Genomic DNA, 26961 nt, shown 5'->3' with positions numbered 1-26961 from the left:
AGACCAAAAAATTTGTTTCTTACATTTTTTTTAATTCGGCTCCAACGACAGGAAAACCCCCCACCTACCACAGGAAACCCCCCTACTTTCTGACAACCTGACACTTAAACTAGATGGAACATTGATTGGGTTGATATGGTTTTTCATACTAATGAGTTCCATTTAGTAGATGCCCATACCTGCAGTTTACAGAGATATAATTTACAATAAATATTACATTTATGTATTAGAAGAAAATATGAAATAAAAAAAAAATACAGAAAATATTAAAGCACAAGTATAGAAATGATCTGGCCATGTACATAGTCATTACGAATACATAGTAATAATCAGAATGTAACTACTTTACTTAGCCAACCTCAAAGTAAATCTGTGGCCAAGCTATGGGCATTCATTTATTTATATATTTGTACAGTAAATAAACTTGGAAACAAGCCCTCTCTAACCTTGGTAAGGCCCCTTTCACACTGGGGCGGTTTGCAGGCGGTATTGCGCTAAAAATACCGCCTGCAAACCGCCCCTAAACAACCTCCGCTGTTTGTTCAGTGTGAAAGCCCGAGGGCTTTCACACTGAAGCGGTGCGCTGGCAGGACGGTAAAAAAAGTCCTGCCAACCGCTTCTTTGGAGCGGTGAAGGAGCGGTGTATTCACCGCTCCTAAACCGCTCCTGCCCATTGAAATCAATGGGACAGCGCGGCTATACCGTGGTAATACCGCGGCTATAGCCCCGCTGTACAAGCAGATTTAACCCTTTTTCGGCCGCCAGCGGGGGTTAAAACCGCACCGCTAGCGGCCGAATACAGCGGCAAAAACGACGGTAAAACAGCGCTAAAAATAGCGCTGTTTTACCGCCGACGCCCCCACCGCCCCAGTGTGAAAGGGGCCTAACTGCAGGCATTCTGGAAGAATTCACCTGACATTTTAGAGCAAAAGCACCTTAAAGCGGACCTTCAATTTTTCTTTCAACTTTCCATCTATTAAATCTTCTGCCCCTGTTGCTTTAACTTTGGATAGTAAAACATTTTTTTTTTCTGCCAGTAAATACCTTATACAGCCCACTTCTTGTTTCTTGTCTGGTAAAAAGCCTAGGACTATGACATCATACACAGCTCTCTCTCTCACTCTCATGAGAGTTTGCCAGCAAGGGAGGGGGTGAGTCATAAGAGGGCCAATGGGAGCAGGGCTGGAGGTGTGCCTCTGTGTAAATCCAGGAAGTGAACAGGCAGCAGCTTCAGCTGCCCACAGTTAAAATGGATGCAGCCAGACTCAGTGGAGGGAGATTTCTGCAGCATATTTGGCAAGTGCAGAATCACAGTATACAGTGCCTTGCAAATGTATTCACCCCCCTTAGCATTCTTCGTGTTTTGGTGACTCATAACCTGGAATTAACAAGTGCAGAATCACAGTATGTATAAAATAATATGCAAAGTGGTTGGGGGGAAGCTTCAGAATGGCAAAGATGTTTTCATTACAAATTATGTGAGCAGACTGCAGTTGCTCTTTCAAGTGGTCCTTTCAGCAGCTCAGCTTCCCCTTCCCTGAATACTTAGTCACTGCTGGGAGGTGGAAACAGGGTGAGCTGAGCTGATTTAAGTCGACCATAGCAATAATCACTGTGTTGTCTCAGCAGGGACGGCTCCTTGAGTCCCCTGCTAGGAGAACACAAAAGCTCTGCGAGAGGGATTGTCCTATCAACACTTGGCTGTGTTGATGAGGGAATTGAGCTATTTTCTTTCAGTTGCAGGAAAGAAAATCGCATCATCTATGGCCTGCCTTAGTGAAGTTCTTCAGTGCTTCTGCTGTGAACTTTAAGAGTGAATTGTTCTACATTGCCTGCAGGTACAAAGGTAAGTGAGAGCTTGTCATTCACTGCCTGTATGTAAATACTTGACTGTCAATAGCTTGGTTACAGATTTAAATTAACTGTTAAAACCACGCTAACTCCAAGATGAGTCATTAAAAGAAAAAGTCTCCATTAAAGCACACACATTATTTTACATTAAGAGCCCTTTCACACTGGGGCAGTTTGCAGGCTCTATTGCGCTAATAATTGCGCCTGCAAACCGAGCCGAAAGTGCCGCTGCTTTCATTCCAGTGTGAAAGCCCTGAGGGCTTTCACACTGGAGCGATGCGCTGGCAGGACGGTAAAAAAAAGTCCTGCTAGCAGCAACTTCGTAGCGGTGAAGGAGCGGAGTGTATACCGCCCCTTCACCGCTCCTGCCCATTGAAATCAATGGGACGGCGCGGCTATACCGCCGGCAAAGCGCCTCTGCAGAGGCGCTTTGCGGTGGTATTTAACCCTTTCTCGGCTGCTAGTGGGGGGTAAAAGCGCCCCGCTAGCGGCCGCATACCGACGGTAAAATGCCGCTAATAATAGCGGCGTTTTACCGCTGACGCCGCCCCCGCCCCAGTGTGAAAGGGCTCTAAAGCCTGAAATGTATTTAGCTTCAAGTGTTACATTCAAATGTAAACATTATATTCAATAATACCTTGTTAATCTCTCCATTTGGCAGAACTGGCCACAAATAGGTCAGTTTGTTCCACAAAGGGTTTTCCACTTTCGACAGTTTCCATTGGCCAGGTTTGGATAAGCCTTCATGTTTTATTGCCCATCTGCAGAGAAGAACAATATTTAGAGGAACCCCAGCGATACAAGACATCTGCAGAACTCCCCCCAGTTCACAGCCAAAACCATAGCTCCCAACTGTCCCTGATTTCGAGGGACTGTCCCTGATTTGGAGCAATGTCCCTCTGTCCCTCTTTCCCCCTCATTTTGGTCTGATCTATATAGTTGTATATAAAATGCACTTTTTATCTTTCAAAAAGTGTTTCCCAGTACTAAACCTTTCATCCAAATTATAAATTGCTGCATTTGTAAATTTTAAAAGCCAATATAAAGGAATAGTAGTGGTAAAAAAAAGTCTCTTGTGGATTTAATTAACCTTTTTTTTTTTTTTTTGGTTAATTCTCCTTTAGGGGGGGCGTGACAGGGGGCGTGTCCTATGCCTACATACATTTGCTAGTAGGCGTCCCTCATTCCCATCTCAAAATGTTGGGAGGTATGGCCAAAAGTCCTATTTTGAGGAAGCAGCTGGCCCAGTAATGCCAACACTAGGTTGCAATGGTCATGGCTCCAGTTATATATTCCTGCATGTTATTTTATATTAAACTTCCAGGCTTAGAAATCAGCTTTGCTTTTCAGTTCCTAACAGGCATTCAAATAATTTCCTAATTTATTCTGACTTCATTTGATGCTTATTATTGGTCAGTGACTTAGTTATTTAGCCATAGACAGCCAGGCAGCTGGCATTTTTACAGGGAGGCCATCAATGACATTGTCTACATGTGCCTTTGACAAGATTCCTTTAAAATGAACACTTGAAACGCAAATAAAGATAATGCACAATACTATATCTTTACTAAGATGCATTCTGCTAAAAGAACACTAGATGGAGACAACATATCATTCAAGTCAAGTCTACAGTCATCGACTATAATATTAGGTCTGTCTAAAGCAGTAGCTTCTCAGCTGAATCTGGAACTAGATTTGTAGTTGATAATCTTCAGCATCAACTATGCAGCAGATTCTTCAAAATTCATTATGCTTAGTGCAAGTCACTGGTGGTGACAGAGGTTTTATCTCAGCAGTTTTGTATGAAAACTTACATGACTGTCCAACACACATTCTGTGAATCTTTCTTCAATTACTACTCCTATAAATGTATAAAACTGGATACAATTGTAAGATCGGTACACACATTTTGCAATTTGATTGTTAGCCATATCAAAGTTCCAAATGTTCAGATCAGCATCACACAAGTCACTAGTATAGAATGGTTCTAAAGACAAAGTGTTTTTTTGCCTTAATGCTTTTTCCTGCATTAAATAAAAAAAAAAAAAAAAAAAAAAAAAAAAAACACCCCCGCCCAACCCTAAACACTTACCTGCCTTCTCTCATGATCCAGCGCTGTCCTGAACAGTGCCGCTTTCCCCCATAGGCTCTTGCTGCTGTCAAATTCCTGTGAGGAGTGAAAGGGGGCAGGACTTAACAGCACTGTGCGTGTCTATGGATGCACAGAGCCCAGATTGGAAGTGCACCTCCATGGGTGCTTTCCAAGGACCATGCTTGCTGAGGGGACACCCAGAGGAGAGAAGGAGTTCACAGTGCCAGCAAAGGAGGTAAGGAACTGCTCTGTGCAATATTGTTCACAAAACAGGTACAGTAAGTATAACCTCTTATTTTTTATTTTAAAAAAAAACTTTAAAATTACTTAATTATACCTCCTATCAAGGTGTACCACAAGAGCACTTTACCTGGACTCCACAATGAAATCACAACATGTAAATGGAAAACTCCAGTAAATGGAAATTGAAGTGCTACACCACTGCTAAAAGGTCGAGATTCAACTTCATTCCATTAAAAGTCAGTGGGACAATTTAAAAAGTATCCAATGCGATTCAGGGGTCCAAAGACACCCCCTTCATCAGGGCATGAAAAACCATAAGGACATCTCCATATCAATACAATATCCCCTTCTCAGGGTCATAGTTAAAACCAAAAACCCAACAGCCAATAGTATTAGATGTATAAAAATGAATGTCAGATAACATTAAATAAATACTTAAAGTGGAACATCACTCTCTCAATCATCGGCTATATTAAATCCTTATGCTGCTAGCATTAGTAAATAGATAGGAAGGTATATTACAGCCGTCACTAAATGGCGACCCGTGGGCCGTGCCCTGCCTGGACCGCCAGTGTAGTAGAAGTCATTGGTTTGGTGGGACCAGCAACCAGTGACATTACATGTACGCGCCCCGCCTCCTGCTCCTGACTGCAGCTCTTGCTCTCACTCCCTGCCGGCTGTGATGTCACGTGCGTGCCCCGCTCCCCTGCTGCACTTGGCTCCCTGCTCCTAGCTCTCACTTGCGAGGTATATCTCGCAGCTTCTGCCCCCCTGCAGCATGCCGAATGTGCCGATTCCTGCCCTCAAGGTATGTGTGGCATAATTTGTTAAGGGGCACACTGATGGGCACATTTTGTTGTGACCATCAGAGTGCGCCTTAACATAAAATGTGCCCATCAGCGTGTCCCCACTAACATACAGTATGTGCCCATCAGTGTGCCCCCTTAACATAAAATGCGCCCTTTAGCATGCCCCTTTAACATAAAATGTGCCCATCAGCATGCTCCTTATTTTATGTTAAGGGGTACTCTGATGGGCACATTTTATTTTAAGGGGGCACGCTGATGGTCACATGTTAGTGGGGGCATGCTATAGGGCACATATTATGTTAAGGGGGCACACTATAGGCCACATGCTGTATTATGTTAAGGGGGCACTCTGATGGGGACACCTGATGTGATGGGGACTCCTGATGTAAGGAGGCACTCTGATGGGAACACCTGATGTAAGGTGGCACTATAATGGGGACACCAGATGTAAAGGGGCACTCTGGGGACACCAGACGTAAAGGGGTACTCTGATGGGCACACCTGATGTAAGAGGGCACTCTGACAGCAATACCCGATGTAAGGGGGTACTCTGATTGAGATACCTGATATAGGGGGATACTCTGATAGTGGCTACTGATTTATGGGGGTAATCTGATGGGGGCACCCAATGTAATGAATTACGCTGGTAGGGGCACCTGATGTAAGGGGGAACACTATTGGGGACATTTACAGGGTATTACCAGAGTGTGTGGAGGAAACAGTAAGAAAAGCGCCAGAGAGTGCGGCTTGCGCCAAAAAATGAAGGAAGACACATACAATCTTTCATGTACAGACTTGTGATTCGGACCTCGGCCGGAAAAATTATTTCGTTACCGGACCTCCTTGAATTTTAATTCACTATCCCTGGTATATTATATTAACTTGTTTTATACCTTTTCTTTTTTACATTTCTTTAGTTACTTCCTGGTATCCATGCCTAGGCAACTAATGTCATGCATCCCGGGAGTCTTCAGGAGGGAAGGAGGGGTTTTCTCAGCTAAGCACACCCTCCTGTCTGCATGCCTGAGCAAAGGGCAGATGGATTCCAAGAAGTAAATTCTACATGAGTCATCTGCCCTTACTCAACACGGCCACAGACAGAAATACAAGGGGGTGTTTTTCAAAGTGTTTTTTTAGCAAAACAAAGCATGGCGATATGGATGGAATAGTGCTTTTGGTTTGTGGTGATCAGATACAGTGTAGTTCCACTTTAATATGCAATATATTGGTCCCGGGTTCTTGTATATTAATTATCCATTTAATGTTACCTGACATTCATTTTTATATATCTAATACTATTGGCTATTGGGCTTTTGGCTTTAACTATGACCCTGAGAATGGACTATTGCAATAATATTGTATTGATATGGAGATGTCCTTATGTTTTTTCTAGCCTTGATAAAAGGGGTTACCTTTGCACCCCAAAACATGTTGGGTACTTTTTGGATTGTCCCCCTGACTTATTGAAATAAAGTTGTATCTGGACCTCTTAGCAGTGGTATGGTGCTTCGATTTTAATTTTTGTTACATTATACTACAAGCCAAGGAGACTGTGGAAATCCTCTGAGGTGTAGAAACCACCTGCCCGGAACCAGATTATTTACATCAACATCAATACTTTAAGATAATAATACCAATAAGATAACTTTAAGGGTCCAGTGTTTTTTTTCTACTTTTTTAAACTATCCTACCATTACATAACAACTTCAATCCCAGATATAAAAATGCAAGGAACCATGGTTACCAATTGGCACAGCATCTTGCACAGAGCAAAGGTGTGATGGAAGAGTCCTATACAATCTCATTAAAAAATATCATTTAGATTTACTAAATTGTGTTTTGCAAAGGTCTATCAAACTGGAAATAGATTGAATGCATACAGTGCCTTGAAAAAGTATTCACACCCCTTGAAATTTTCCACATTTTGCCAGGTTACAACCAAAAAATGTAAATGTATTTTATTGGGATTTTATGTGATAGACCAACACAAAGTGGCACATAATTGTGAAATGGAAGGAAAATAATAAATGGTATTCAATATTCTTTACAAATAAATATGTGAAAAGTGCATTTGCATTTGTATTCAGCCCCCCTGAGTCAATACTTTGTAGAACCACCTTTCACTGCAATTACAGCTGCAAGTCTTTTTGGGGATGTCTCTACCAGCTTTGCACATCTAGAGAGTGAAATGTTTGCCCATTCTTCTTTGCAAAATAGCTCAAGCTCTGTCAGATTGGATGGAGAGCGTCGTCTGTGAACAGCAATTTTCAAGTCTTGCCACAGATTCTCAATTGGGTTTAGGTCTGGACTTTGACTGGGCCATTCTAACACAAGAATATGCCTTGATCTAAACCATTCAATTAGAGCTCTTGCTGTATGTTTTGGGTTGTTGTCCTGCTGGAAGGTGAACCTCTGCCCCAGTCTCAAGTCTTTTGCAGACTCTAACAGGTTTTCACAGAACAGCTGTATTTATACTGAGATTACATTACACACAGGTGGACTCTATGTACTAATTAGGTGACTTCTGAAGGCAATTGGTTCCACTAGATTTTAGTTAGGGGTATCAGAGTAAAGGGGGCTGAATACAAATGCACGCCACACCTTCAGATATTTATTCGTAAAGAATTTTGGAAACCATTTATCATTTTCCTTCCACTTCGCAAGTATGTGCCATTTTGTGTTGGTCTATCACATAAAATCCCAATAAAATACATTTATATTTTTGGTTGTAAAATGACAAAATGTGAAAAATTTCAAGGTGTATGAATAATTTTTCATGGCACTGTAGTATAGCTAGGCCCTCCCTACTGGTTGTTGGAGAATTTAAATGAGACAGCACATACAGATTGTGACACCAGCTTAAAGTAGTTGTAAACTCTGTTACACCACTTGTACCTACAGGTAAGCCTATAACAAGGCTTACCTGTAGGTTCTGTAAATATCTCCTAAACTTGCACAATTTAGGAGATATTCACTATATGTGCTGCTGCTGCCGTCATTGGTGCATGTGCACTGAAGAAACGGCCGTTTCTTCAGTACCCGTGCCATGACTGGCGGCACCCTCGTGCATGTGTGGGAGTGCCAATCACATCGCTGGAGCCCGTAAACCTGGAAATAACTCCGGTGAAAGATGTCAGCCGTGGGAGCGGAGTGTAGGTGGCGATGCAGGGCATCGTTCTAAGGTAAGTATTTCATAATGAACTAGTATGCGATGCATACTAGCTCATTATGAACAAAAGGAAAGCAAAAGGAGGAGAGAGAAGCGCCAAGCCATTCCTTTAAGCAGCTTAGGAATTTTATTCAGTATATAAGTATAAAACAACACTAAAAACTTGTGTGAAAAATTTTGGAGCACTTGCAGAGTGCTAGAGCAGGTGGGAGCTACCACGTGCAGTGTCAGAGGAGCACAGGAGGACTACCGGGAAGTCTCTATTGAGGGATCCACGAGCTCTGTGTGTTAGCCGCAGCTGGAGCCTCAGTAAGCCTCATGCAGACGTCGGCTGTGTGTCTTTGGGTGGGAGTGGTCCAGGGCTGTCAAACTGGGGAGCTGCCCACACCCTGTCCGGCCAATCAAAATGCATTTTGAAGGTCCTCCTGTGCTCCTGTGACACTGCATGTGGAAGCTCCCACCCGCTCTAGGACTCTGCAAGTGCTCCAACATTTTTCACGCAAGTTTTTAGTGTTATTGGTGTTATTGCTCTCACTCTCTCATACTGGTGATTTGAAGTTCAACATGGCACCTTATGACAAGGAAGTCTCTGAGGATCTTAAAAAAAAGAATTGATTCTCTACATAAGGATGGCCTAGGCTATAAAAAGATTGCCAAGACCCTGAAACTGAGCTGCAGCACAGTGGCCAAGACCATACAGTGGTTTAACAGGACAGGTTCCACTCAGAACAGGCCTCACCATGGTCGACCAAAGAGGTTGAGGTAGCCTAACATCAATAGTATGTAAACTCTTGGAGGGGATGATAAGGGCCTATATACAAGATTTTAGTAATAAGAACGGTATCATTAGCAGTAATCAGCATGGATTCATGAAGAATCGTTCTTGCCAAACCAATCTATTAACCTTCTATGACGAGGTGAGTTGCCATTTAGATAAAGGAAGGCCCGTAGACGTGGTGTATCTGGATTTTGCAAAAGCATTTGACACAGTTCCCCATAAACATTTACTGTACAAAATAAGGTCCATTGGCATGGACCATAGGGTAAGTACATGGATTGAAAACTGGCTACAAGGGCGAGTTCAGAGAGTGGTGATAAATGGGAAACACTCGGACTGGTCAGGGGGGGTAGTGGGGTCCCCCAGGGTTCTGTGCTGGGACCAATTCTGTTTAATTTGTTCATAAACGACCTGGAGGATGGGGTAAACAGTTCTATCTCTGTATTATGATACTAAGCTAAGCAGGGCAATAACTTCTCTGCAGGGTGTGGAAACCTTGCAAACAGATCTGAACAAATTAATGGGGTGGGCAAATACATGGCAAAATGGCAAATGAGGTTCAATGTAGAAAAATGTAAAATAAAGCATTTGGGTGGCAAAAATATGAATGCAATCTATACACTGGGGGGAGAACCTCTGGGGGAATCTAGGATGGAAAAGGACCTGGGGTTCCTAGTATATGACAGGCTCAGCAATGGCATGCAATGCCAAGCTGCTGCTAACAAAGAAAACAGAATATTGGCATGCATTAAAAAGGGGATTAACTCCAGAGATAGAATGATAATGCTCCCACTCTACAAGACTCTGGTCCGGCTGTACCTGGAGTCCTAGTAGATGATAGGCTCAGCAGTGGCATGCAATGCCAAGCTGCTGCTAAAAAGCAAACAGAATATTGGTATTCATTAAAAAGGGGATTCATTCCAGAGATAAAACGATGATTCCCACGCTAGATACATACTCACCTAGAGTATGCTGTCCAGTTCTGGGCACCAGTCCTCAGGAAGGATGTACTGGAAATGGAGCGAGTACAAAGAAGGGCAACAAAGCTAATAAAGGGTCTGGAGGATATTAATTATGAGGAAAGGTTGCGAGCACTGAACATATTCTCTCTGGAGAAGAGACGCTTGAGAGGGGATATGATTTCAATATACAAATACCATACTGGTGACCCCACAATAGAGATAAAACTTTTTCACGGAAGGGAGTTTAATAAGACTAGTGGCCACTCATTAAAATTAGAAGAAAAGAGGTTTAACCTTAAACTGCATAGAGGGTTCTTTACTGTAAGAGCGGCAAGGATGTGGAATGCTCTTCCACAGGCGGTGGTCTCAGCAGGGGACATTGATAGTTTCAAGAAACTATTAGATAAGCACCTGAACGACCACAACATACACGGATATACAATGTAATACTGACATATAATCACATACATAGGTTGTACTTGATGTCTTTTTTCGACCTCACCTACTATGTAACTATATGAATAATATCTAAACCCAATTTAATATATATTGCAGCTTACAGTACTCAGATGTGATGGCTGCAATCGGTTTCTGCTTTCAGGCTTTTTTCCTTTATTTTGACCTGGTAATCCTGGCAGTAACACACTTCCTGTCCTTACTGTACTGTACCCTTGCAGCAACAGCAGCATTGTCACCCTAGACTGCTCACTTGATTTGTATGACAAACACCTCCCCTTCTCTTCATATGCATAGCAGAGGAAACTTAGGGAGGTTGTGTTCTGTAGTTCAAAGTAGAAAACTGTGAACGCTAATAACATTGTTTGAGATATGAGGTATGCAGGAAGTCACAAGGACAAGTTTACAAGGAATTTTTCTATATATTATGGCCTGAAAAAAGAAAAACATCTGAAGACTAGTAAACTGCAATATACACTTTAATAGCTTATGAAGACCGACAACACTACTTTAGAGCAGAACTCCAGTCAACAATAACAAAAAATAAAATAAAATGAAGAACCCATTAAATGATAAAACAACAAAACCAGCTTTTGCTGTATAGTTCACCTTCAATCCAGAGATTTCCCCCGTAGTGTTTTTTCTGTGAAGCTAGATGTCCTCAGTGTAATGGCCAGTATCATTTAACCTACTTCTACTAAACCCTGGCCATCCTCGAACCACTCCAGCCTGTGACTGAACTGTGAACAGAGAAGCGGCACAGTAATGAGTTCACCTCTCTGTCACTCTGCTGTTCTCCTCTAAATGTGACTGAAGTGAAAGGAGAAGCAGCACAGCGATGGGCTTATATCTCTGTCACTCTGCTCTGTCTTCTTATCCTCCTCCTGTCAGCACATCAACTTATTGGCTCCTTTTGCTCCTTTTCCTGCAAGAGGCTGTTATTTGGTCAAATTCAGGTACTTATACAGCTTTAAGTCCCATGGATACTGAATGGATACCTAAATCATTCAAGATAAGATATAGATTTATGCAAAATGCTACAATTCCTTATTCGCAGCATCACTTTTTTCACTTTCAGATAAGCTCATACGTCTTTAATGCAGTGTGTTTCTTTCATATGTTATATATTAATGTAGCTGTTGAGATTTGCCTTATGATTAAAATATGTCCCACTTCCCCATCTCAGAAGCCAGGAAGACTTAGCGACTCTCTGAGTAGGAGCACAGAGTAGATTTGCCATTACCACCTTCCTCGTGACCCTCTTGTTGCTGACTACCAGGGTGCCAAACAGAAGCCTGAGCTTTGCTGTGGGCCTTCGACACCCAGTTCTGTCTCTGATTTTAGAATTTGCAATTCTTTTGCATGCAGTGCGCTGCAAATGAAAAAATTAGTATTAATGAAGTTTTCCTTCCAAGCGTCAAATCCATTATGTGACAGCCAAACTGTGAGGAGATCAAACAAATTGTGAGAGATAATGAGATTCAAATCCCATGCAAATTAATGTTTCTAATAACATATTCTCTCTTATTTATTTAAAGACTTGCATTTAGGTCATGGGACCCGAAACAGATTCACATCACAAGCTTATTGCTGCGCCGTCTCACCAAGTCATGAGGGGGGCTGCGGAGATACTCTAGATTATATGTTCGTTGAATTTTTTATATCTTATAAATATTTGCCAAGTCTCAGTATGTACTTTATCGATGGCTGTAATTAAAATTGACGTTGAGAAGAAAGTTTTTTTTTTCTCTCTATTTATTGTGCCATTGATATAAAAAGAGGAGTATTTAATAAGAGTCATCTAATAAATACAACGGGAAAAAATGTAAGAGGAAGAAAAAGTGGCCATGTTACTTAAAGTATCCAGACAGATGATTGCCCACTATTTTACAATGTGAACTAGTAAACGATTAGCTGAAATCAGATTACTTGTTATAACAACAGAGACATTCCTTTCACAAGGCAAAAATATTCAGTTGGCACCTTTAAGGTTCACCTTTCAGAATAGACCCCAGCGACCTCTTGTACTATAGACAGCTGTGATATAGGAATGAATCTGCCCTTTTGGACTCTTCCCCCAATGAGTTTAGTGGTTTAATGAGCTTTATACCTACCAACAAGGTGAATTTTAGCCTTTTTTATTTTTGTTCCTTTTATTTTTAAACACATGAAATATTGCATATCATTTGTTGTATTTACATATGCAGCCAATAGGTGGAGATCTTGAATCATTTTGAATGTTATTCCATTTCACCTTATGTCCTCTGCTGAAAAAGCCTGCTGTTTACTGTGCTCAAAAGCTGAAGCTGACACTTAGACACATTACTAAATGAATCACAGCATGACTCCTCTCCCTCACACACTTTTCCTTGGTGATTTCAAACAGAGACAGCGTCCTAAAGGGAACAGACTCTGCTATTATCTCTTTAAAAAAAAACAGTGATCTAGCAACCCTGTATCATTGGGGGATACAAAGTTTATTATTTTTTCTTTTCTCCTTTACTTTCAAATATTTATTTCTGGTGATCCTACCAGTAAGGTGCATCCAGAACACTTCTGTTCAGAGAACCAAAATAAGTTAGACTTCAAGCAGCCTTGCCAACACTCTATTGTAATCAGTGAAATTGTGATGACTCTATTGTACTTTTATACAAATAGCCTGCAGGGAGAGAAAACATTAACAAAGTAGAGAAAAAATGTATTTGGCTTGAAAAAAGAAAATAAATGCAGCCACCACATCCATGCATTAGTGATCTCCAAGCAGGGACACAGAAGACTTTGACGCTTCCCACCTTCGTTAGCCCCATGTGATAGTATTTTCCTGCGATAAGTTCTCTTTACTGAGACATGAGGGGTTGATTAGACCTCTGATGTCTCCCTTGCCTTCCATTGAAGCTAACTGAGCACAGACTGTGCTCCATAACTGTAAGAAAGGGCATGCCAATAGAGAAGATGGCTCCTCTAGACGAACTTCTATGCACAGGCTAATACATGTTCCCATTCGTGCTTGCAGAAACCGGGCCCTTGCTATACAAATACGCATAGCCGCATATTGTCGGGATCCACTCAACCACCTGACTGACAGCTGGCTGTGCCTTTCAGTGCACAACTGACACCAGGAGCTAGCTGTAGTTGCCCGCTGCCCAGCCTGGCGCTCCAGTTAGCACTGGAGGAGCAGAGCAGTGACTGACAGTTCCTGCTCTCAGCTCAGAGCAGACAAAGAACTAGGTGATCAGCGGGCACCTGACGGCACTTTTTAGCAAGTCTTTTTAAGTTCCACTTTAAGAACAGAGGCATTAAGAATACTATGTTTCAATTCTCTGGGGCCATTGGGACTCAATGAATGCAATAAAGGCACTTCCATTCAAGAATATGTTTTATTTTTTGGGCTTTAACATTTATTTGTACCAAAAAAAAGTATTAAATGGTCAGCTCATCCTCTCCCTGGGATCCATCAGCTCTCCAATGGAGTGCAAAGTCCATGCGCCTTCCATACCACAAACCTAAGTAAAGAAATTTGTGATTCAAAAGTGACATTTTAAACTATCCAGACAGAGGTGCTGATACATCTTTTTTTCTATTTGTGATTTGTATAAAGGTGATGAAATGAGATTCCAGCATATTAGTTTTGGCTAAGGTTTTTATGTATTGTATTAGTTTGTATAGAGCTTTGAAGGTTAGCCATTTTAAGGGAGCTCTGCCTCTCCTTAAGCTGAACACCAGGCACAAAAACCTTAATTTACATATGTACATTATAATGTCAAAAGTAGTCTTAGTATGTAGGTCCAAATCATTTAATGGAGGGGGTATTAGGGTATGTGGGTGTTTTTCAGGGGTTGGGCTTGGCCCCTTAGTGAAGAGAACTCTTTAGGCATCAGTATACCAAGACATGTTGGACAATTTCATGCTCCCAACTTTGTGGGAACAGTTTGGAGATGGCCCCTTCCTGTTCCAACATGACTGCGCACCAGTGCACAAAGCAAGGTCCATAAAGACATGGATGAGCGAGTTTGGGATGGAGGAACTTGATTGGCCTGACTTCAACCTGTTAGAACCCCTTTGGGATGAATTAGAGCGGAGACTGAAAGCCAGGGGTACTTTGTAGCAGTGAGTGGGCTTAGCACTATATGACCATATAGTGTGATCAAACCCCCGTATTTTTTTGAATATGTTCAGGTGTTTTTAACTAGCCTTGCAGGAAATGTAATTCTTGAATGTGTGCGCTGTAATATGTTTTGTACTGTTTGTTGGTCTTATAGCAGCACCATCTTGAATTTAAATGCATTTTAGGGTGTGCCCCCCAAATATGTTTTTGTATATTGTAACAGACCCTGACCAGGTTTTTTTGGGCTGGAGCACCCCTCCCCCTCTTCATTACCTCTTATTTAGTGGCCACCAGTGTTTAGGATGTATCCCTTTCAATTCTCCCACATGAGTTCAGCTCCCATGGTTGAGACGCAGGACCTTCCATTCTCGTTCAACATCAGTACCTGACCTCACAGATGCGCTTCTGGTAGAATGGTCAAACATTCCCATAGACACACTTCTAAACCGTGGACAGCCTTCCCAGAAGAGTTGAAGCTGTTATAGCTGCAAAGTGTGGGCCAACTCAATATTGAACCCTACGGACTAAGACTGGAATGCCATTAAAGTTCATGTGCGTGTAAAGGCAGGCGTTCCAATACTTTTGGTAATATAGTGTATATTCCTCAATACCACAAAAAACATAACTCCACTTTATGTACACCAAATGTCTTTGAAAGCCCGGTTATTACATTGCAAATGCAGCAGTGACATAAACACTGTGCAGAGAGCTATGGGAGGGGCCCAACAGACTCCATTCATTACAGGCTACCTACAGAAACTACAAGAGGGGGTGGATAAAAGACCATTCATCCTGCACAAGGAGAAAGAGCAGCAGTGACCAGTCTTTAATGCAGGAAGCTTCTGCAGAAAAGAGAAATTTCATACTGGGTTACTGCACAGATCTGGAAGAAATAAAAAGTACACCAAGATTCAAAGAAGAATACATTTAACTCTCTCTATTTAGACAATCTTTGCTTTTTTGGAGATCTGGAGTTAACCTTTAGCAGCTGTTGTGATAATATATCATTGTTATGGGGAATGCAGTATAAGTGAATCAGATGGCTTATAGAGGTAGCAGTAAAAGCACCACCATTGCTTAGCACTGCTAAGCAAGAAGCACTGCCAAAATGGATATTGAGCAAATACAACTGTCTCTGCCTATAACATATTATAATATATAGGAGTTGCAGTGGGCGTGTTTGGGAATACCTCTCCTAAAATACAATGCCCTGAACAAAAGGGGTTCCCAGATCACCAGATTAAAGAAAAAGGGCAGTAGAGTGTTCTGGTGAACTACAATAATGCTCAAAAAGGGCAACATTTTTCTATATTAAAATAAGGTCCCAAATCCAGAAAAAGAGGAGAGCTGGAGATATGGACTTGATTTGGAGTGGAGTGTAGCACCCTCTAGTGTGTGCTACTGGAGTAAAGAGTAGGTAAAAGCATATTCTGGCCAGGAATAACTTGAGTCACTGAATTTGGGTCAGGCTTACTTGAGGCCAGGGCTGGATGACTCATCCTGGCAGATCTCTGGTGCCTCCCCCTGGTGTCTGGAAGGTTGGAGAACCTTCTAGAAATAGAGGTGGGGGTTAGGAGGAGCTGCCAATATTTTTTGGGCCTCAGCCAATCCCCAGAGGTGGACTGGCAGGGGACTGAGACAACCCCATAAATAGACATGGGCCATTCCAGCAGGGGGAGTTGGGTGGAAGATGGAGAAGCAGTGCTGAGGGAGGCTGTCGGTGGCTCTTGAAGGGGGGGGGGGGGTTACCTCGGGCTGGGAGCTCAGGAAAGCTTGCCTGGAAGGATCCTAACACAGGAGGCAGTGGAAGGATTCATGCCGGAGAGGCAGTGGGAAGGAGCAAGGAGAGACAGTGAGTAGATCAGTATGGTGCAGGGACAGAAAAGTGGAGAGACTGCCATCTGTAGCAGGTCTCTCTTGAAGACCACGTAGTGTCAAGTCTTCATCTTACCTTGCCCTAGGAGGACTCCATGTGTGTGCCAGTGGAGCAGGACTGGGGCAGAAAGTCAGTCAGGAGGACTGGGAGGAAGTACAGCCAGGCATGGCTGGTGGCAGCTAGGTGGGCTAGTATTTCTGCAAGCAAGTGGATCTAGGATCAGTGGCCACAGGCAAGCAGAAGGAAAGATGTCATGCTGTTTACTCAAATTGTGCTACTTTTGTCAAGGGACGGAGAGTTCCTGCCAGTAATAGGCCTTTGCTGAACTAGAAATATTCTGCTAGTTCCAATAAGAGTGAGCAGCAGGTGCTCTGCATTGAAAACCGAGTATGTGCAGGTGGAAGGAAGAAGAAGACTTTTTGTAAATAGGGAGGAAGTTGTCCCTGGTTCAGTGTTTGGACATTCTTGAGTTGGGCATCCCAAAATTCCCCACCCCATCAAAGTTATCAGCCCCTAATAAAACATCAAAAACAAGCCAAGCACTGTTTTGTGCATTGGAATATATGAAGGAAATGCTATGTGACTGGCTGTGCAGCAGTGGGGACCCGGGACATTAGCGCCTCCTACGGGGGTAGTGCTACAGGAGAATGCAAGCTTTCAGAAGCTGGTTTGACTGTTATGACATTTTTCGATTAACCCTTTGCGCATTGCTATACAACCCTTATTTATTTCTCTTTCAATAAATATATATTGAAGTCATGAAATGAAATTAGGTCATGCACCTAAACCAGGGAAACAGGGGTAGTGGATAAGATGTCAGAGTATTGAGTTCACTATGCAAAAAACAAAGGAGTGCATAAGGAAAAAACATCGCTATGAAAGAACCTAGATAAATAGGAGACTGAAAGAAGACGGGGAGAGAAGAGAGAAGTGGAAAAGGACATCAAGAGCACCCCAACTGGAAACCCAGGGTCTCAGCACTCATAGCGATGTGTAACTGGCTGTTGGTATAGAAGGATGAGCATATTGGATCCACGGGGTCCTTATTTTGAGGAATCTCTCGTGCGTATCTAAAAAATACTGGAGAGCTTCTCATTAATGAAAAAAAAGCGGCAACGGACTACTGTAAAGGGTACGAACTGTTTTTTCCAAGCTCTCACTATTGTTTGTTCTGCCGCCAGTAGTACATAGGTAGCCAGTTTGGAGATGTGCCAATTGGGACGGGATCAGGTACCACCTCGTAGCAGTTTTAAAGGCCAATTCGGTTGTGAGGATATTAATGGAACAGGAAGTCAGCGTAGTCCAAATTTTTTACCAGTTTTTCCTATCCTAAGTGCTTTTATGGTCCCTTTCCCACCTTAAGACATAAATGTGGGTATTAAACCCTTACTTATTTCTAGCAAACTTTTGCTTAAAAACAGGGTTTGTTGGTTGACATAAATTAAAATACATGTTCAAGCTGGCTCCTGTGTCAAAGTAACCTCTCCCTGGCTAGTCCCTACTCCACTCTGCAAAATGCCAAATATCTGCATATAGTTTCTTTTAGTGAACAAAACAGGGCAGGCAGACACAGCTGGAGGAGAACTACAGTCTGTAGCTCTTGTTACAAGGACATATGTATTTCCTATGGTGCTCGGCTGCATCTAGTGGCCCAATTCGCACAGAATGAATGTATTATGTACATGCAGGTTCACTGGATGACCAGTTATGCAATTTTTTTTAATGGAACCCTTGGTGTAAGATTTACTAAGAAACACCTTATTAAACTGGCAGTGTCACCTAGTATCAATGGAAGCACCCAATGACATGATGATTTTCATACATGATGCAAACAAATGCACAGGAGAAGAGAAAAGATTTTTAATAGCAAGCACAGGTAAGTGCTAGTAGTATATGAAGATATTCAACACATTAAACACATTAAACTCTGATCAGTCCTTTTCTGCATAGGTTTAAAAAAATCAGATAAGTACGAATGCATGGACGATATTAGCTGTATGCATTTCAGTAACGAGGGTATTAAAGAGAACCTGTGAGCTATTTTTAAACTTCAAAAAAGTCATATGTTAAAGCAGGAACCTGCTATTACCTTTGTAATGCAGAAATGCATCTTGTGTGCAGACTGCTATCATTTTTAAAAGAGCAAGCTTTTCTGTGACTTTAGGACTAATGCCGCGTACACACGAGCGGACTTTACGGCAGACTTTGCCCGGCGGACGGGATTTCGTCGGACAATTCGATCATGTGTGGGCTTAAGCGGACTTTGTTTTCTCAAAAGTTGGACGGACTTAGATTTGAAACATGTTTTAAATCTATCCGTCGAACTCGAGTCCGGGCGAAAAGTCCGCTCGTCTGTATGCTAGTTCGACGGACAAAAAGCCACGCTAGGGCAGCTATTGGCTACTGGCTATGAACTTCCTTGTTTTAGTCCGGTCGTACGTCAACAGGTACGAATTCGACGGACTTTGGTAGATTGTGTGTAGGCAAGTTCGTTCATTCGGAAAGTCCGTCGGGCAAAGTCTGCCGTAAAGTCCGCTCGTGTGTACGCGGCATAAGCCCTACCCACCTGTTGTCATTCGGTCCAATAAAAGTGCAGTTTTATTAGACAAGTGTATGGGAAGGGGCAAGGCTTAACCCGGAGGCCATGGAAGACAAAACTTTAGTTAGTTTGTTTAGTTAACACAGTTAAACTAATTTTAGTTGCCCAGAAGCATTTATTCTAGCTATGAAAGCCTACAGTAGGCCCCTTGAGCTGTGGGACAAGACCTTTCCATTTAAAAGTTTACAATGGCTGCATGTTGGAGCATTCTCATTGGACAGGGGTATTCACACAGTCAAGACGCAGCGTGAGAAGAGCAATAACATCAAATAAGCTGCTAATCAGGGGAAATGGTTAAAACACAACATTTTTGCCAGATGCTAGTTAATTTATTTCTTTACTATTCTTTAAAGATTAATTACAGTTGTTAAAAATTGAGGGGGGAATAAAATCTAACAAGGTATTGCATTCAGGCAGCGTATTGTTTGATTCCAAATAAATTGGAATACTTTTCTGGTAATACACTAAAACAATTATCAGTTCGGAAAAAGGATAATTAACGTGTGTTTCATTCCCATTAGATCATGTTTCTCTAAGAAGTACCCACAGATTTATACTCTCTTTTGGCTGCTGTGTATTTCTCTAGTTTTTTTCTCCTCTCTCTCTCTCTCTCTCTCTCTCTCTTTTATCATGTGATGTGCCGCCCCGTCAATGCTGACATTTAAATGAGCCAGTGTTCAACACAAATGTGATCATTTGTTCGGCTTCCAGCGTGGCACCATACTGTGATGATTGCTTTTGGGAGCCATCCGTGGCTTTTCGAGCACAGGGGGGGTCGAAAAAAAGGCAGGCAAAATTTTTATCAATTTACATTTTTCCGTGATTAATTTTTATGCAAATCAGGGCCCGACAGGGCTCCTATCTCACCTGAATCATTCGGATCATCAAAGACAAATTGAGCATCACTTATTTAAAAAATAGGCTTTAAAATACTCTACAGCTGTGTTGGGGGAGAAAAAAAAAAAAGCTTAAGAGCAGGGCGTGAACTTTTCTAATGTACCGGGAAGAGATAAGAAAATGGCCATTTGGTTGCATTTACTCCTCCGATAACACAAACATGAACGATATCAATGCGGTTAAAGCAATCATTGTGCTGCGTTATTGTAATGGGCACATTAATTGTGCTTATGTGGGAAAGGCAATTGTATGGGGAACAAGCCAGATTATTTGTTTTCTCTGTGTGGATATTGGCAGCGACTTGTTTTTTAAACTGATGGAGGGTTCCGGATCTTGCTGGCACAGATAAATGGCAATCATGCATATTGAGGTACTGCTGGACGGCCATTGACGTGATCAGCGTAGATGACTATTAAAAACAAAATGGAAGTTTCATTTTTATTTTTTTATGTTTTATTTATTTATTTTTTTTGCAAAAGCACAGCTAGCTGTGTCGTTTATGAACATGGTAAAATGCTCCTCTACCAATTTCATATTTCTAAGTGGCCGTTTAGGGTCATATGCGATGATCTGTGATTTGTGATTTTGGTGGCCTTCATAAACATGGTAAAAATAAAACAATTTTGCTAAAAATTTTTTACTCTCACTGATATAAGAACCCTGTAATGGTACCAATTGCTGGTTAATACCACTGAATAAAATGGCTCGGTATGGTAGTCCTTCAACAAAATACGTAAACCAGCAGACTTGCAGTTTACTAAGCAGGTGCAAAGGTAAAAGCAATAATACAAAACAGGTTCTGTGCAGCAAGGTCCATCAGTACACTGAAGAATAATGCAAAACAGATTATGAAAGCTGCATAAAAACTCTTAACAACAGTGTCTCTGTGGCTCAATCGGGGTAACTTGTGGCTCAAATGCATAGTCTCTATGAGACTCTATAACAATACAGAGTCTAGCTGAGAATCACTACCTCAGTATAACAGCTCAGAACAAAAATGGTTACTTGCAATTATACTAATAAACAGCATCACTCCCAGGGGTTTGTTTACACTTGCAGTTGGGTGGCAGTAAAAGGCGTGGTTGAGAGGCATTTTTACCGCCCCCCCCCCATAAGCTGCAAAGGTAGTGGATGGCCATGGCCATACGCAACACATTCACCTGAATAGGGGCTGCACTGCAACCACCCTGCAACTATGTGCAATGCGTGGTGGTGAGGTTTTTTGGGGATTTAAAGCAGGCAGTGAGGAAGTGGCATATCCATAGAGAATCACTCTTTAGAGGGCCCTTAGCAAAGTCCAGGTTAACTCTGGTGACACAGGTGAACAGTTGGAGGGATCCAATGCCGTAAGGGCCACCCTACTAGAACTAGAGTACTCTGGCAACAGTTAGAAAGGGGCTCCCCACAGTAGCTGGATCCTTTGAAGAAGATGTGTGCTACTAGGCTCCTGCCTAGCTGTCCACACACCAGTTCTGACAGTGGGAGACTGCTCGCCTGGCTGCAAATCACTTACCCATCTCTGCCTTATCAGGTGTGGCCCCTCTCAGCTCTTAAAGGAAGAAAGCTAAGGAACTTATCTTCCCTGGGCATGTCCAGGAACACAGGTAATTATGGGAAATGGAGATTCATCTGAGCATGAAGAGTAAATGGGCACTCTGCTATACTACATCCTACTTTATCTTGCTGTTCCTTGCAAGTTCACAGACAATTCATATACATCCTGTGCAAAGCATACAGGGGGCCTCTTAAAATTAGGTTTCTGGGAGAGTGACTTGGGCTGAGTCCAAGACCCATCTCTGTTCTCAAGCGCATCAGTGGATGGTGTTTCAGGTAGTGTCACAGCAGGAGCATGGGTCTCAGCTGGGTAACCACTGCAATATTGTCGAGATGCATGGATTCTCCTGAGAGTCTTGAAGGAATTGCGAGCAGGAGGCAGCCACTATTCAACCTGTGGTGGCAGAGACATTTGTGGCTCACGAACTTGGACAGGTTCTTTGAAAACCCTCTTCTTGGGCTTTCTGTTGGTCTTGATGGGTATGAGGAGTTTATGATGTAGGCATCTGTGTTTTTTGGGGGATACCTTTTCTCTGGGACTGGCACACCCGCAATGGACTGTTGTGGGACAACTCCATGGACTTCATCTCAAAGTGCCTGCAATTTCCTTGCAGGTATACACGTTTACATACACACTCCAGGTTGAAGGCTAAAGTCTGACGCTTCCAACTCTCCTTGCTTCACCCACTTTAACAAACTGTGGAACTTTAGGACAGGCATCATTTCCACCCCTAAATCCAGGAAAACAGAGTGTGTTCCGGTTCTACTGTAGCCCATAGGTCTCTGGACCCTTTGAGAACACTGGAACATATACCATAGTAGGGTGAGCATCCAGTCGAGGAATGTACTGTATGATTTTATTTCCAGACCACTTTGGCTAGGTAATAGGTCTATTTCCTTCATTAATCATGAGCCTAGTAGTTATATTAGTGTGTGATTAAACATCCCACATGCCCTATTGCAACTTTTTCATGCCCAGTAAGTAGCACCATTCTTGAAAGAACTTGCTGTCATAATAGGGACCCTGGTCTGAATGTATCTTCTGTGGTCATCCATAAGGAATGCAGAAGTACTTCCACTTCATCTGGGCAGTGGTCTTGGCAGTATGGTTGCAAATCGGTGCCTTTACATCAACGCAAACTTGGTAAAGTGGTCCAACATAACTAGAACTTGATGGTATCTGTCTTCTGACATATTGAGTGTAAAAGACGATGGCCAGTATTTCCAGTGGGACACACATGTGCCAAGTCAGAGGTGGAATTCAGGCCCCAGCACTCTTTTACACTGATAAGACCACACAGTGACAGCAAACTTGTTTAACCAACTGGAATATACCTATACACAGCTGGTCTCTTGAACCAGGGGGACATTTTGTAGATACCCGTTTTCAGCTTCTTCATACTGTAAATTCTCTCTGCACAGTGGGCCCTTGCCCCTGACAGTATGACCTACTAGGTCACTGACTTTGTTTTGCAGTACAGTATATCATCTCTCGGGATTAGATGGGACCACTCACTCAGCCATTTACTAGTCTCTGGTAGTAGCTTTGATCTTTTTTCTGGGACTGGGCCATCGTGATTACCGGAGCAGTCGTTTTCAGGGTTCTTCTCTGTCACATGTAGGCTTCAAATTGTGTAGGCGATGCCCCTTTCCTAGAAACGTTATACTCATGAGAGCATGGCCCCGAGGACCTGGGTACTGGCATTGCAGCTAGACAAAGCGCATCCAGCAGCAATCAACACAGGTAATCACTGGCTCTGCAGACAGCCACTAATAGCTATGGCCACTGCCCTGTCATTGAAATATGCATGGCTTGGCAGCCACAGTTAGCAGTCTCTTGCCAAATCTTGCCAGAACTACATGTGAGCACTATACTCTTCTGACCAAGCTCTTGCCCCCAGAGCTCTACTTTCATTCAGGTAATCCCAGCTACCTCTCTGGGAAGCTCACTGGATGCTGCCAATGAGATCCATTACATGTCCAGGCTCATCTTCTGCTTGGGAAAGTATTGCTGCAGAGTAGTGACTTGTGCACTGTTATAGAAAAGACACTCGATCTCTTGGATGTCAAAGGCGCCACACAATAGGACAGTCAATCACTACATCTATGGTTCTTTGATGGAGAATTGCTCCACTTTTCCCCCACTACTGCTTGACTCCTGGCATCAGGGCACTGTAATTGGCCTCTGTATACGGTTGGGGAAGTCTCTCCATAGATGCCTGAACTCTGCAGCCCCAGCACAGGGATGGTAAACCTATCCTTCTTCAAAGCTGTGTTGCCTTCCCCACACAGGGGCCTCTTTGCCCCTCAAAGAAGTATTCCTGTCTATGCTTCAAAGTGGAAAACTCTGAAATTCAACCATCCCTCCTGTCATTTTCCAGATGGCTACCTCCCATAAAGCTGTCTGTTAAATGACAAGACTGCATGAGCTACATCATCAGTGGTTGCGCACTAGAAGACCCGGAAGACACTGGACCAACAGCAAATACCAGTGGCCATGGATGAAGCGACCAGGGGGCTGTGGGAGTTGCATTGCTAGAGGAGAATACAAAAGAGGTGTGTAATAATGTGCAATTATGTTATTTACACCTGCACAATATAGCAAAAGCTCCAAACACCTGCACTTGATTTAGTTCTGGAAAATACAGAGGATAGTGGCGCAAACTGTATTATATAAATGTAACTTTAAGTCCATACAAGAGTCCTTTGAGCTGTATTGCTCTGTGTGAGATGACAGTCTTTCTACCCAGGGTGGCCTTGCGGGGGGGGCGTTGAAGCAAACTCCAAAACATATATAAAGAAAAACAGAAAATAGGCACCGCTTGAGTAAAATTTTATAGGTTTAATAAACAAAGTGTATTAAAAGACTAACATAGACGTATCTTTATAGAGGCATGGTGAAGTCCAGTGAAAGCGCCAGTCTCCATTTTCAGCTAGCAGCGCTAATCTCTTCCTGTGGAGCTGTGTGATTCAAAGCCAGCGTCCTGTCCACCAGGGATCTTCAGGATCTCAGACGGGATCTAGAACAAGGTCTGGAGCGCAGTCAGCAGGTCTCAGGAGAGGGCTGGAATGCAGTGTGTGGCGGGATGACGTCACGGACGTCATGAGACGCGTTTCAGATGGTGCGCATTGGGGAGATGGTGACACTGCACTCCTTAGAGCCTGAAAAAGGAGCGCGCAGTGTCACCATCTCTCCACTGCGCATGCTCTGAAACGTGTTCCATCACGTCCCTGACGTCATCCCGCCACACGCTGCATTCCAGCCCTCTCCTGAGACCTGCTGACTGTGCTCCAGACCTCATTCTGGATCCTGCCTGAGAGCCAGAGGATCCCTGGTGGACAGGACGCCGGCTTTGAATCACACAACTCCACAGGAAGGGGTTAGCTCTGCTAGCTGAAAACGAAGACTGACGTTCTCACTGGACTTCACCGTGCCTCTATAAAGATACTTCTATGTGAGTCTTTTAATACACTTTGTTCATTAAACTTATACAGTTTTACTCAAACGGCGCCTATTTTCTGTTTTTCTTTCGCTTTAGTTCTTGAAATGGCTCTGAAATGTATTTTAACCTTTGTAAAATACTTAAGCTAAAAACACAAAGCCCACACATATACAAAGAGCAAAAAGAACGGGACTTTACATGAAGTATGCGAAGGGTAGGTTTTTTATTGAATTATTGTAATGAACATGCAGTCGTGATATGATATATAATATATTTGTGGCACATTATTATTTATTGATAATTATATTTCATATTCAGTAAAACTCATATATATACACATAAATAGGTACCTGCATAGTTTGAAATGACTCTAATCCCTAACATTGAAGAGGGATGAGAAAATGTACTAGATAAACACTTTATTATACATGGATGAATAATCATTTGATCATTTATTTGATTATTTGTTAAAATACTGGATCAATTAAAAATGTATCTATGTCATTGCAGAGACACATTACACGCTTTCTCCTGATGAGTGACGCCAAGTCACGAAACGCATTCAACAGTTGTCGTGTTTCAATCATGTGTTATATCGATATATTCTCTACAGTACCAATTGTTCTTAGCCAAAAGAGGTTGGGTTCCATCATCCATCATGTGTTTGCCAACTTTTTATGGACTGTTTTGAGTTATATATTCATCCATGTATAATAAAGTTTTATCTAGTACATTTTCTCACCCCTCTTCAATGTTAGGGATTAGAGTAATTTCAAACTAGGCAGGCACTTATTTATGTGTATACATATATGAGTTTTACTGAATATGAAATATAATTATCAATAATTAATAATGTGCCACAAATATATTATATATCATAGATACAGTTGTGCTCAAATTGTGCTCCCAAATGGTCCTGATAAAAAGTTTACATACCCTGGAATATTTGGCCTTGGTACAGACACAGAAGGTGGCACACAAAGGTTAAAATGGCAATTAAAGGTTAATTTCTCACATTTGTGGCTTTTCACAATTAGTGTATGTGTATAAATAGTCAATGAGTTTGTTAGCTCTCACATGGATGCACTAAGCAGGCTAGACACTGAGCCATGAGGAGGTAGAAAAGAACAGTCAAAAGACCTGCGTAACAAAGTAATGAAACTTTATAAAGATGGAAAAGGATATAAAAAGCTATCCAAAGCCTTGAATTTGCCAGTCAGTACTGTTCAATCACTTAATAAGAAGTGGAAAATTTGGGGATAACGTGATACCAAGCCAAGGTCAGGTAGATCAAGAAAGATTTCAGCCACAACTGCTACAGGAACTGTTTCGGGATACAAAGAAAAACCCACAGGTAACCTCAGGAGAAATACAGGTTGCTCTGGAAAAAGATGGTGTGGTTGTTTTTAAGGAGCACAATACAATGATACTTGAACAAAAAAGAGCTGCATGGTCAAGTTTCCAGAAAGAAGCCTTTACTGTACAAGTTCCACAAAAAAGCCTGGTTACAATATGCCCAACAACATCTTGACATGCCTCATTGGCTTTTTTGTGGCATTGGCGCAGTAAAGGCTTCCTTCTGGCAGCTCAACTATGCAGCTCTTTTTTGTTCAAGTATTATTGAATTATGCTCCTTAAAAACAACCACACCGTCTTTTTGGAGAGCAGCCTATATTTCTCCTGCGGTTACCTGTGGGTTTTCTTTGTATCCTGAGAAATTCTTCTGCCAGTTGTGGCTGCAATATTTCTTGGTCTACCTGACCTTGGCTTGGTATCAAAAGAGCCCCTAATTTAACACTTCTTAATAAGTGATTAAACAGTACTGACTGGCATATTCAAGGCTTCAGATATCTTTTTATACCCTTTTACATCTTTGTAAAGTTTCATTACCTTGTTACGCAGGTCTTTTGACTGTTCTTTTCTACCTCCTCATGGATCAGTGTTTAGCCTGCTTAGTGCATCCATGTGAGAGCTAACAAACTCATTGACTATTTATACACAGACACTAATTGTGATTTAAAAAGCCACAAATGTGGGAAATTAACTTTTAATTGCCGCTTTAATGTGTATACCACCTTCTGTGTCTGTACCAAGGCCAAACATTCCAGGGTATGTAAACTTTTTATA

The 26961-nt window shown here is 42.2% G+C and overlaps 1 protein-coding gene across 1 annotated transcript in view; it reads right to left on the bottom strand.

Moving 5' to 3' along the window:
- The window catches only part of DCDC1 (doublecortin domain containing 1), a 690767-nt gene that overhangs the window by 84120 nt on the left and 579686 nt on the right, over positions 1 to 26961 (bottom strand). The window contains exon 20 of the mRNA XM_073604506.1: positions 2489 to 2612. Coding sequence (XP_073460607.1) covers positions 2489 to 2612 — 124 coding nt within the window. The remainder of the gene's footprint in view (positions 1 to 2488; positions 2613 to 26961) is intronic.

This window comes from Aquarana catesbeiana, linkage group LG11 (assembly GCF_042186555.1).
Source record: "Aquarana catesbeiana isolate 2022-GZ linkage group LG11, ASM4218655v1, whole genome shotgun sequence".
In the NCBI taxonomy this organism is placed as follows: Eukaryota; Metazoa; Chordata; class Amphibia; order Anura; family Ranidae; genus Aquarana; species Aquarana catesbeiana.
The sequence above is the reverse complement of the archived record's forward strand: the minus strand, read 5'-3'. Positions and strand labels throughout refer to the sequence as shown.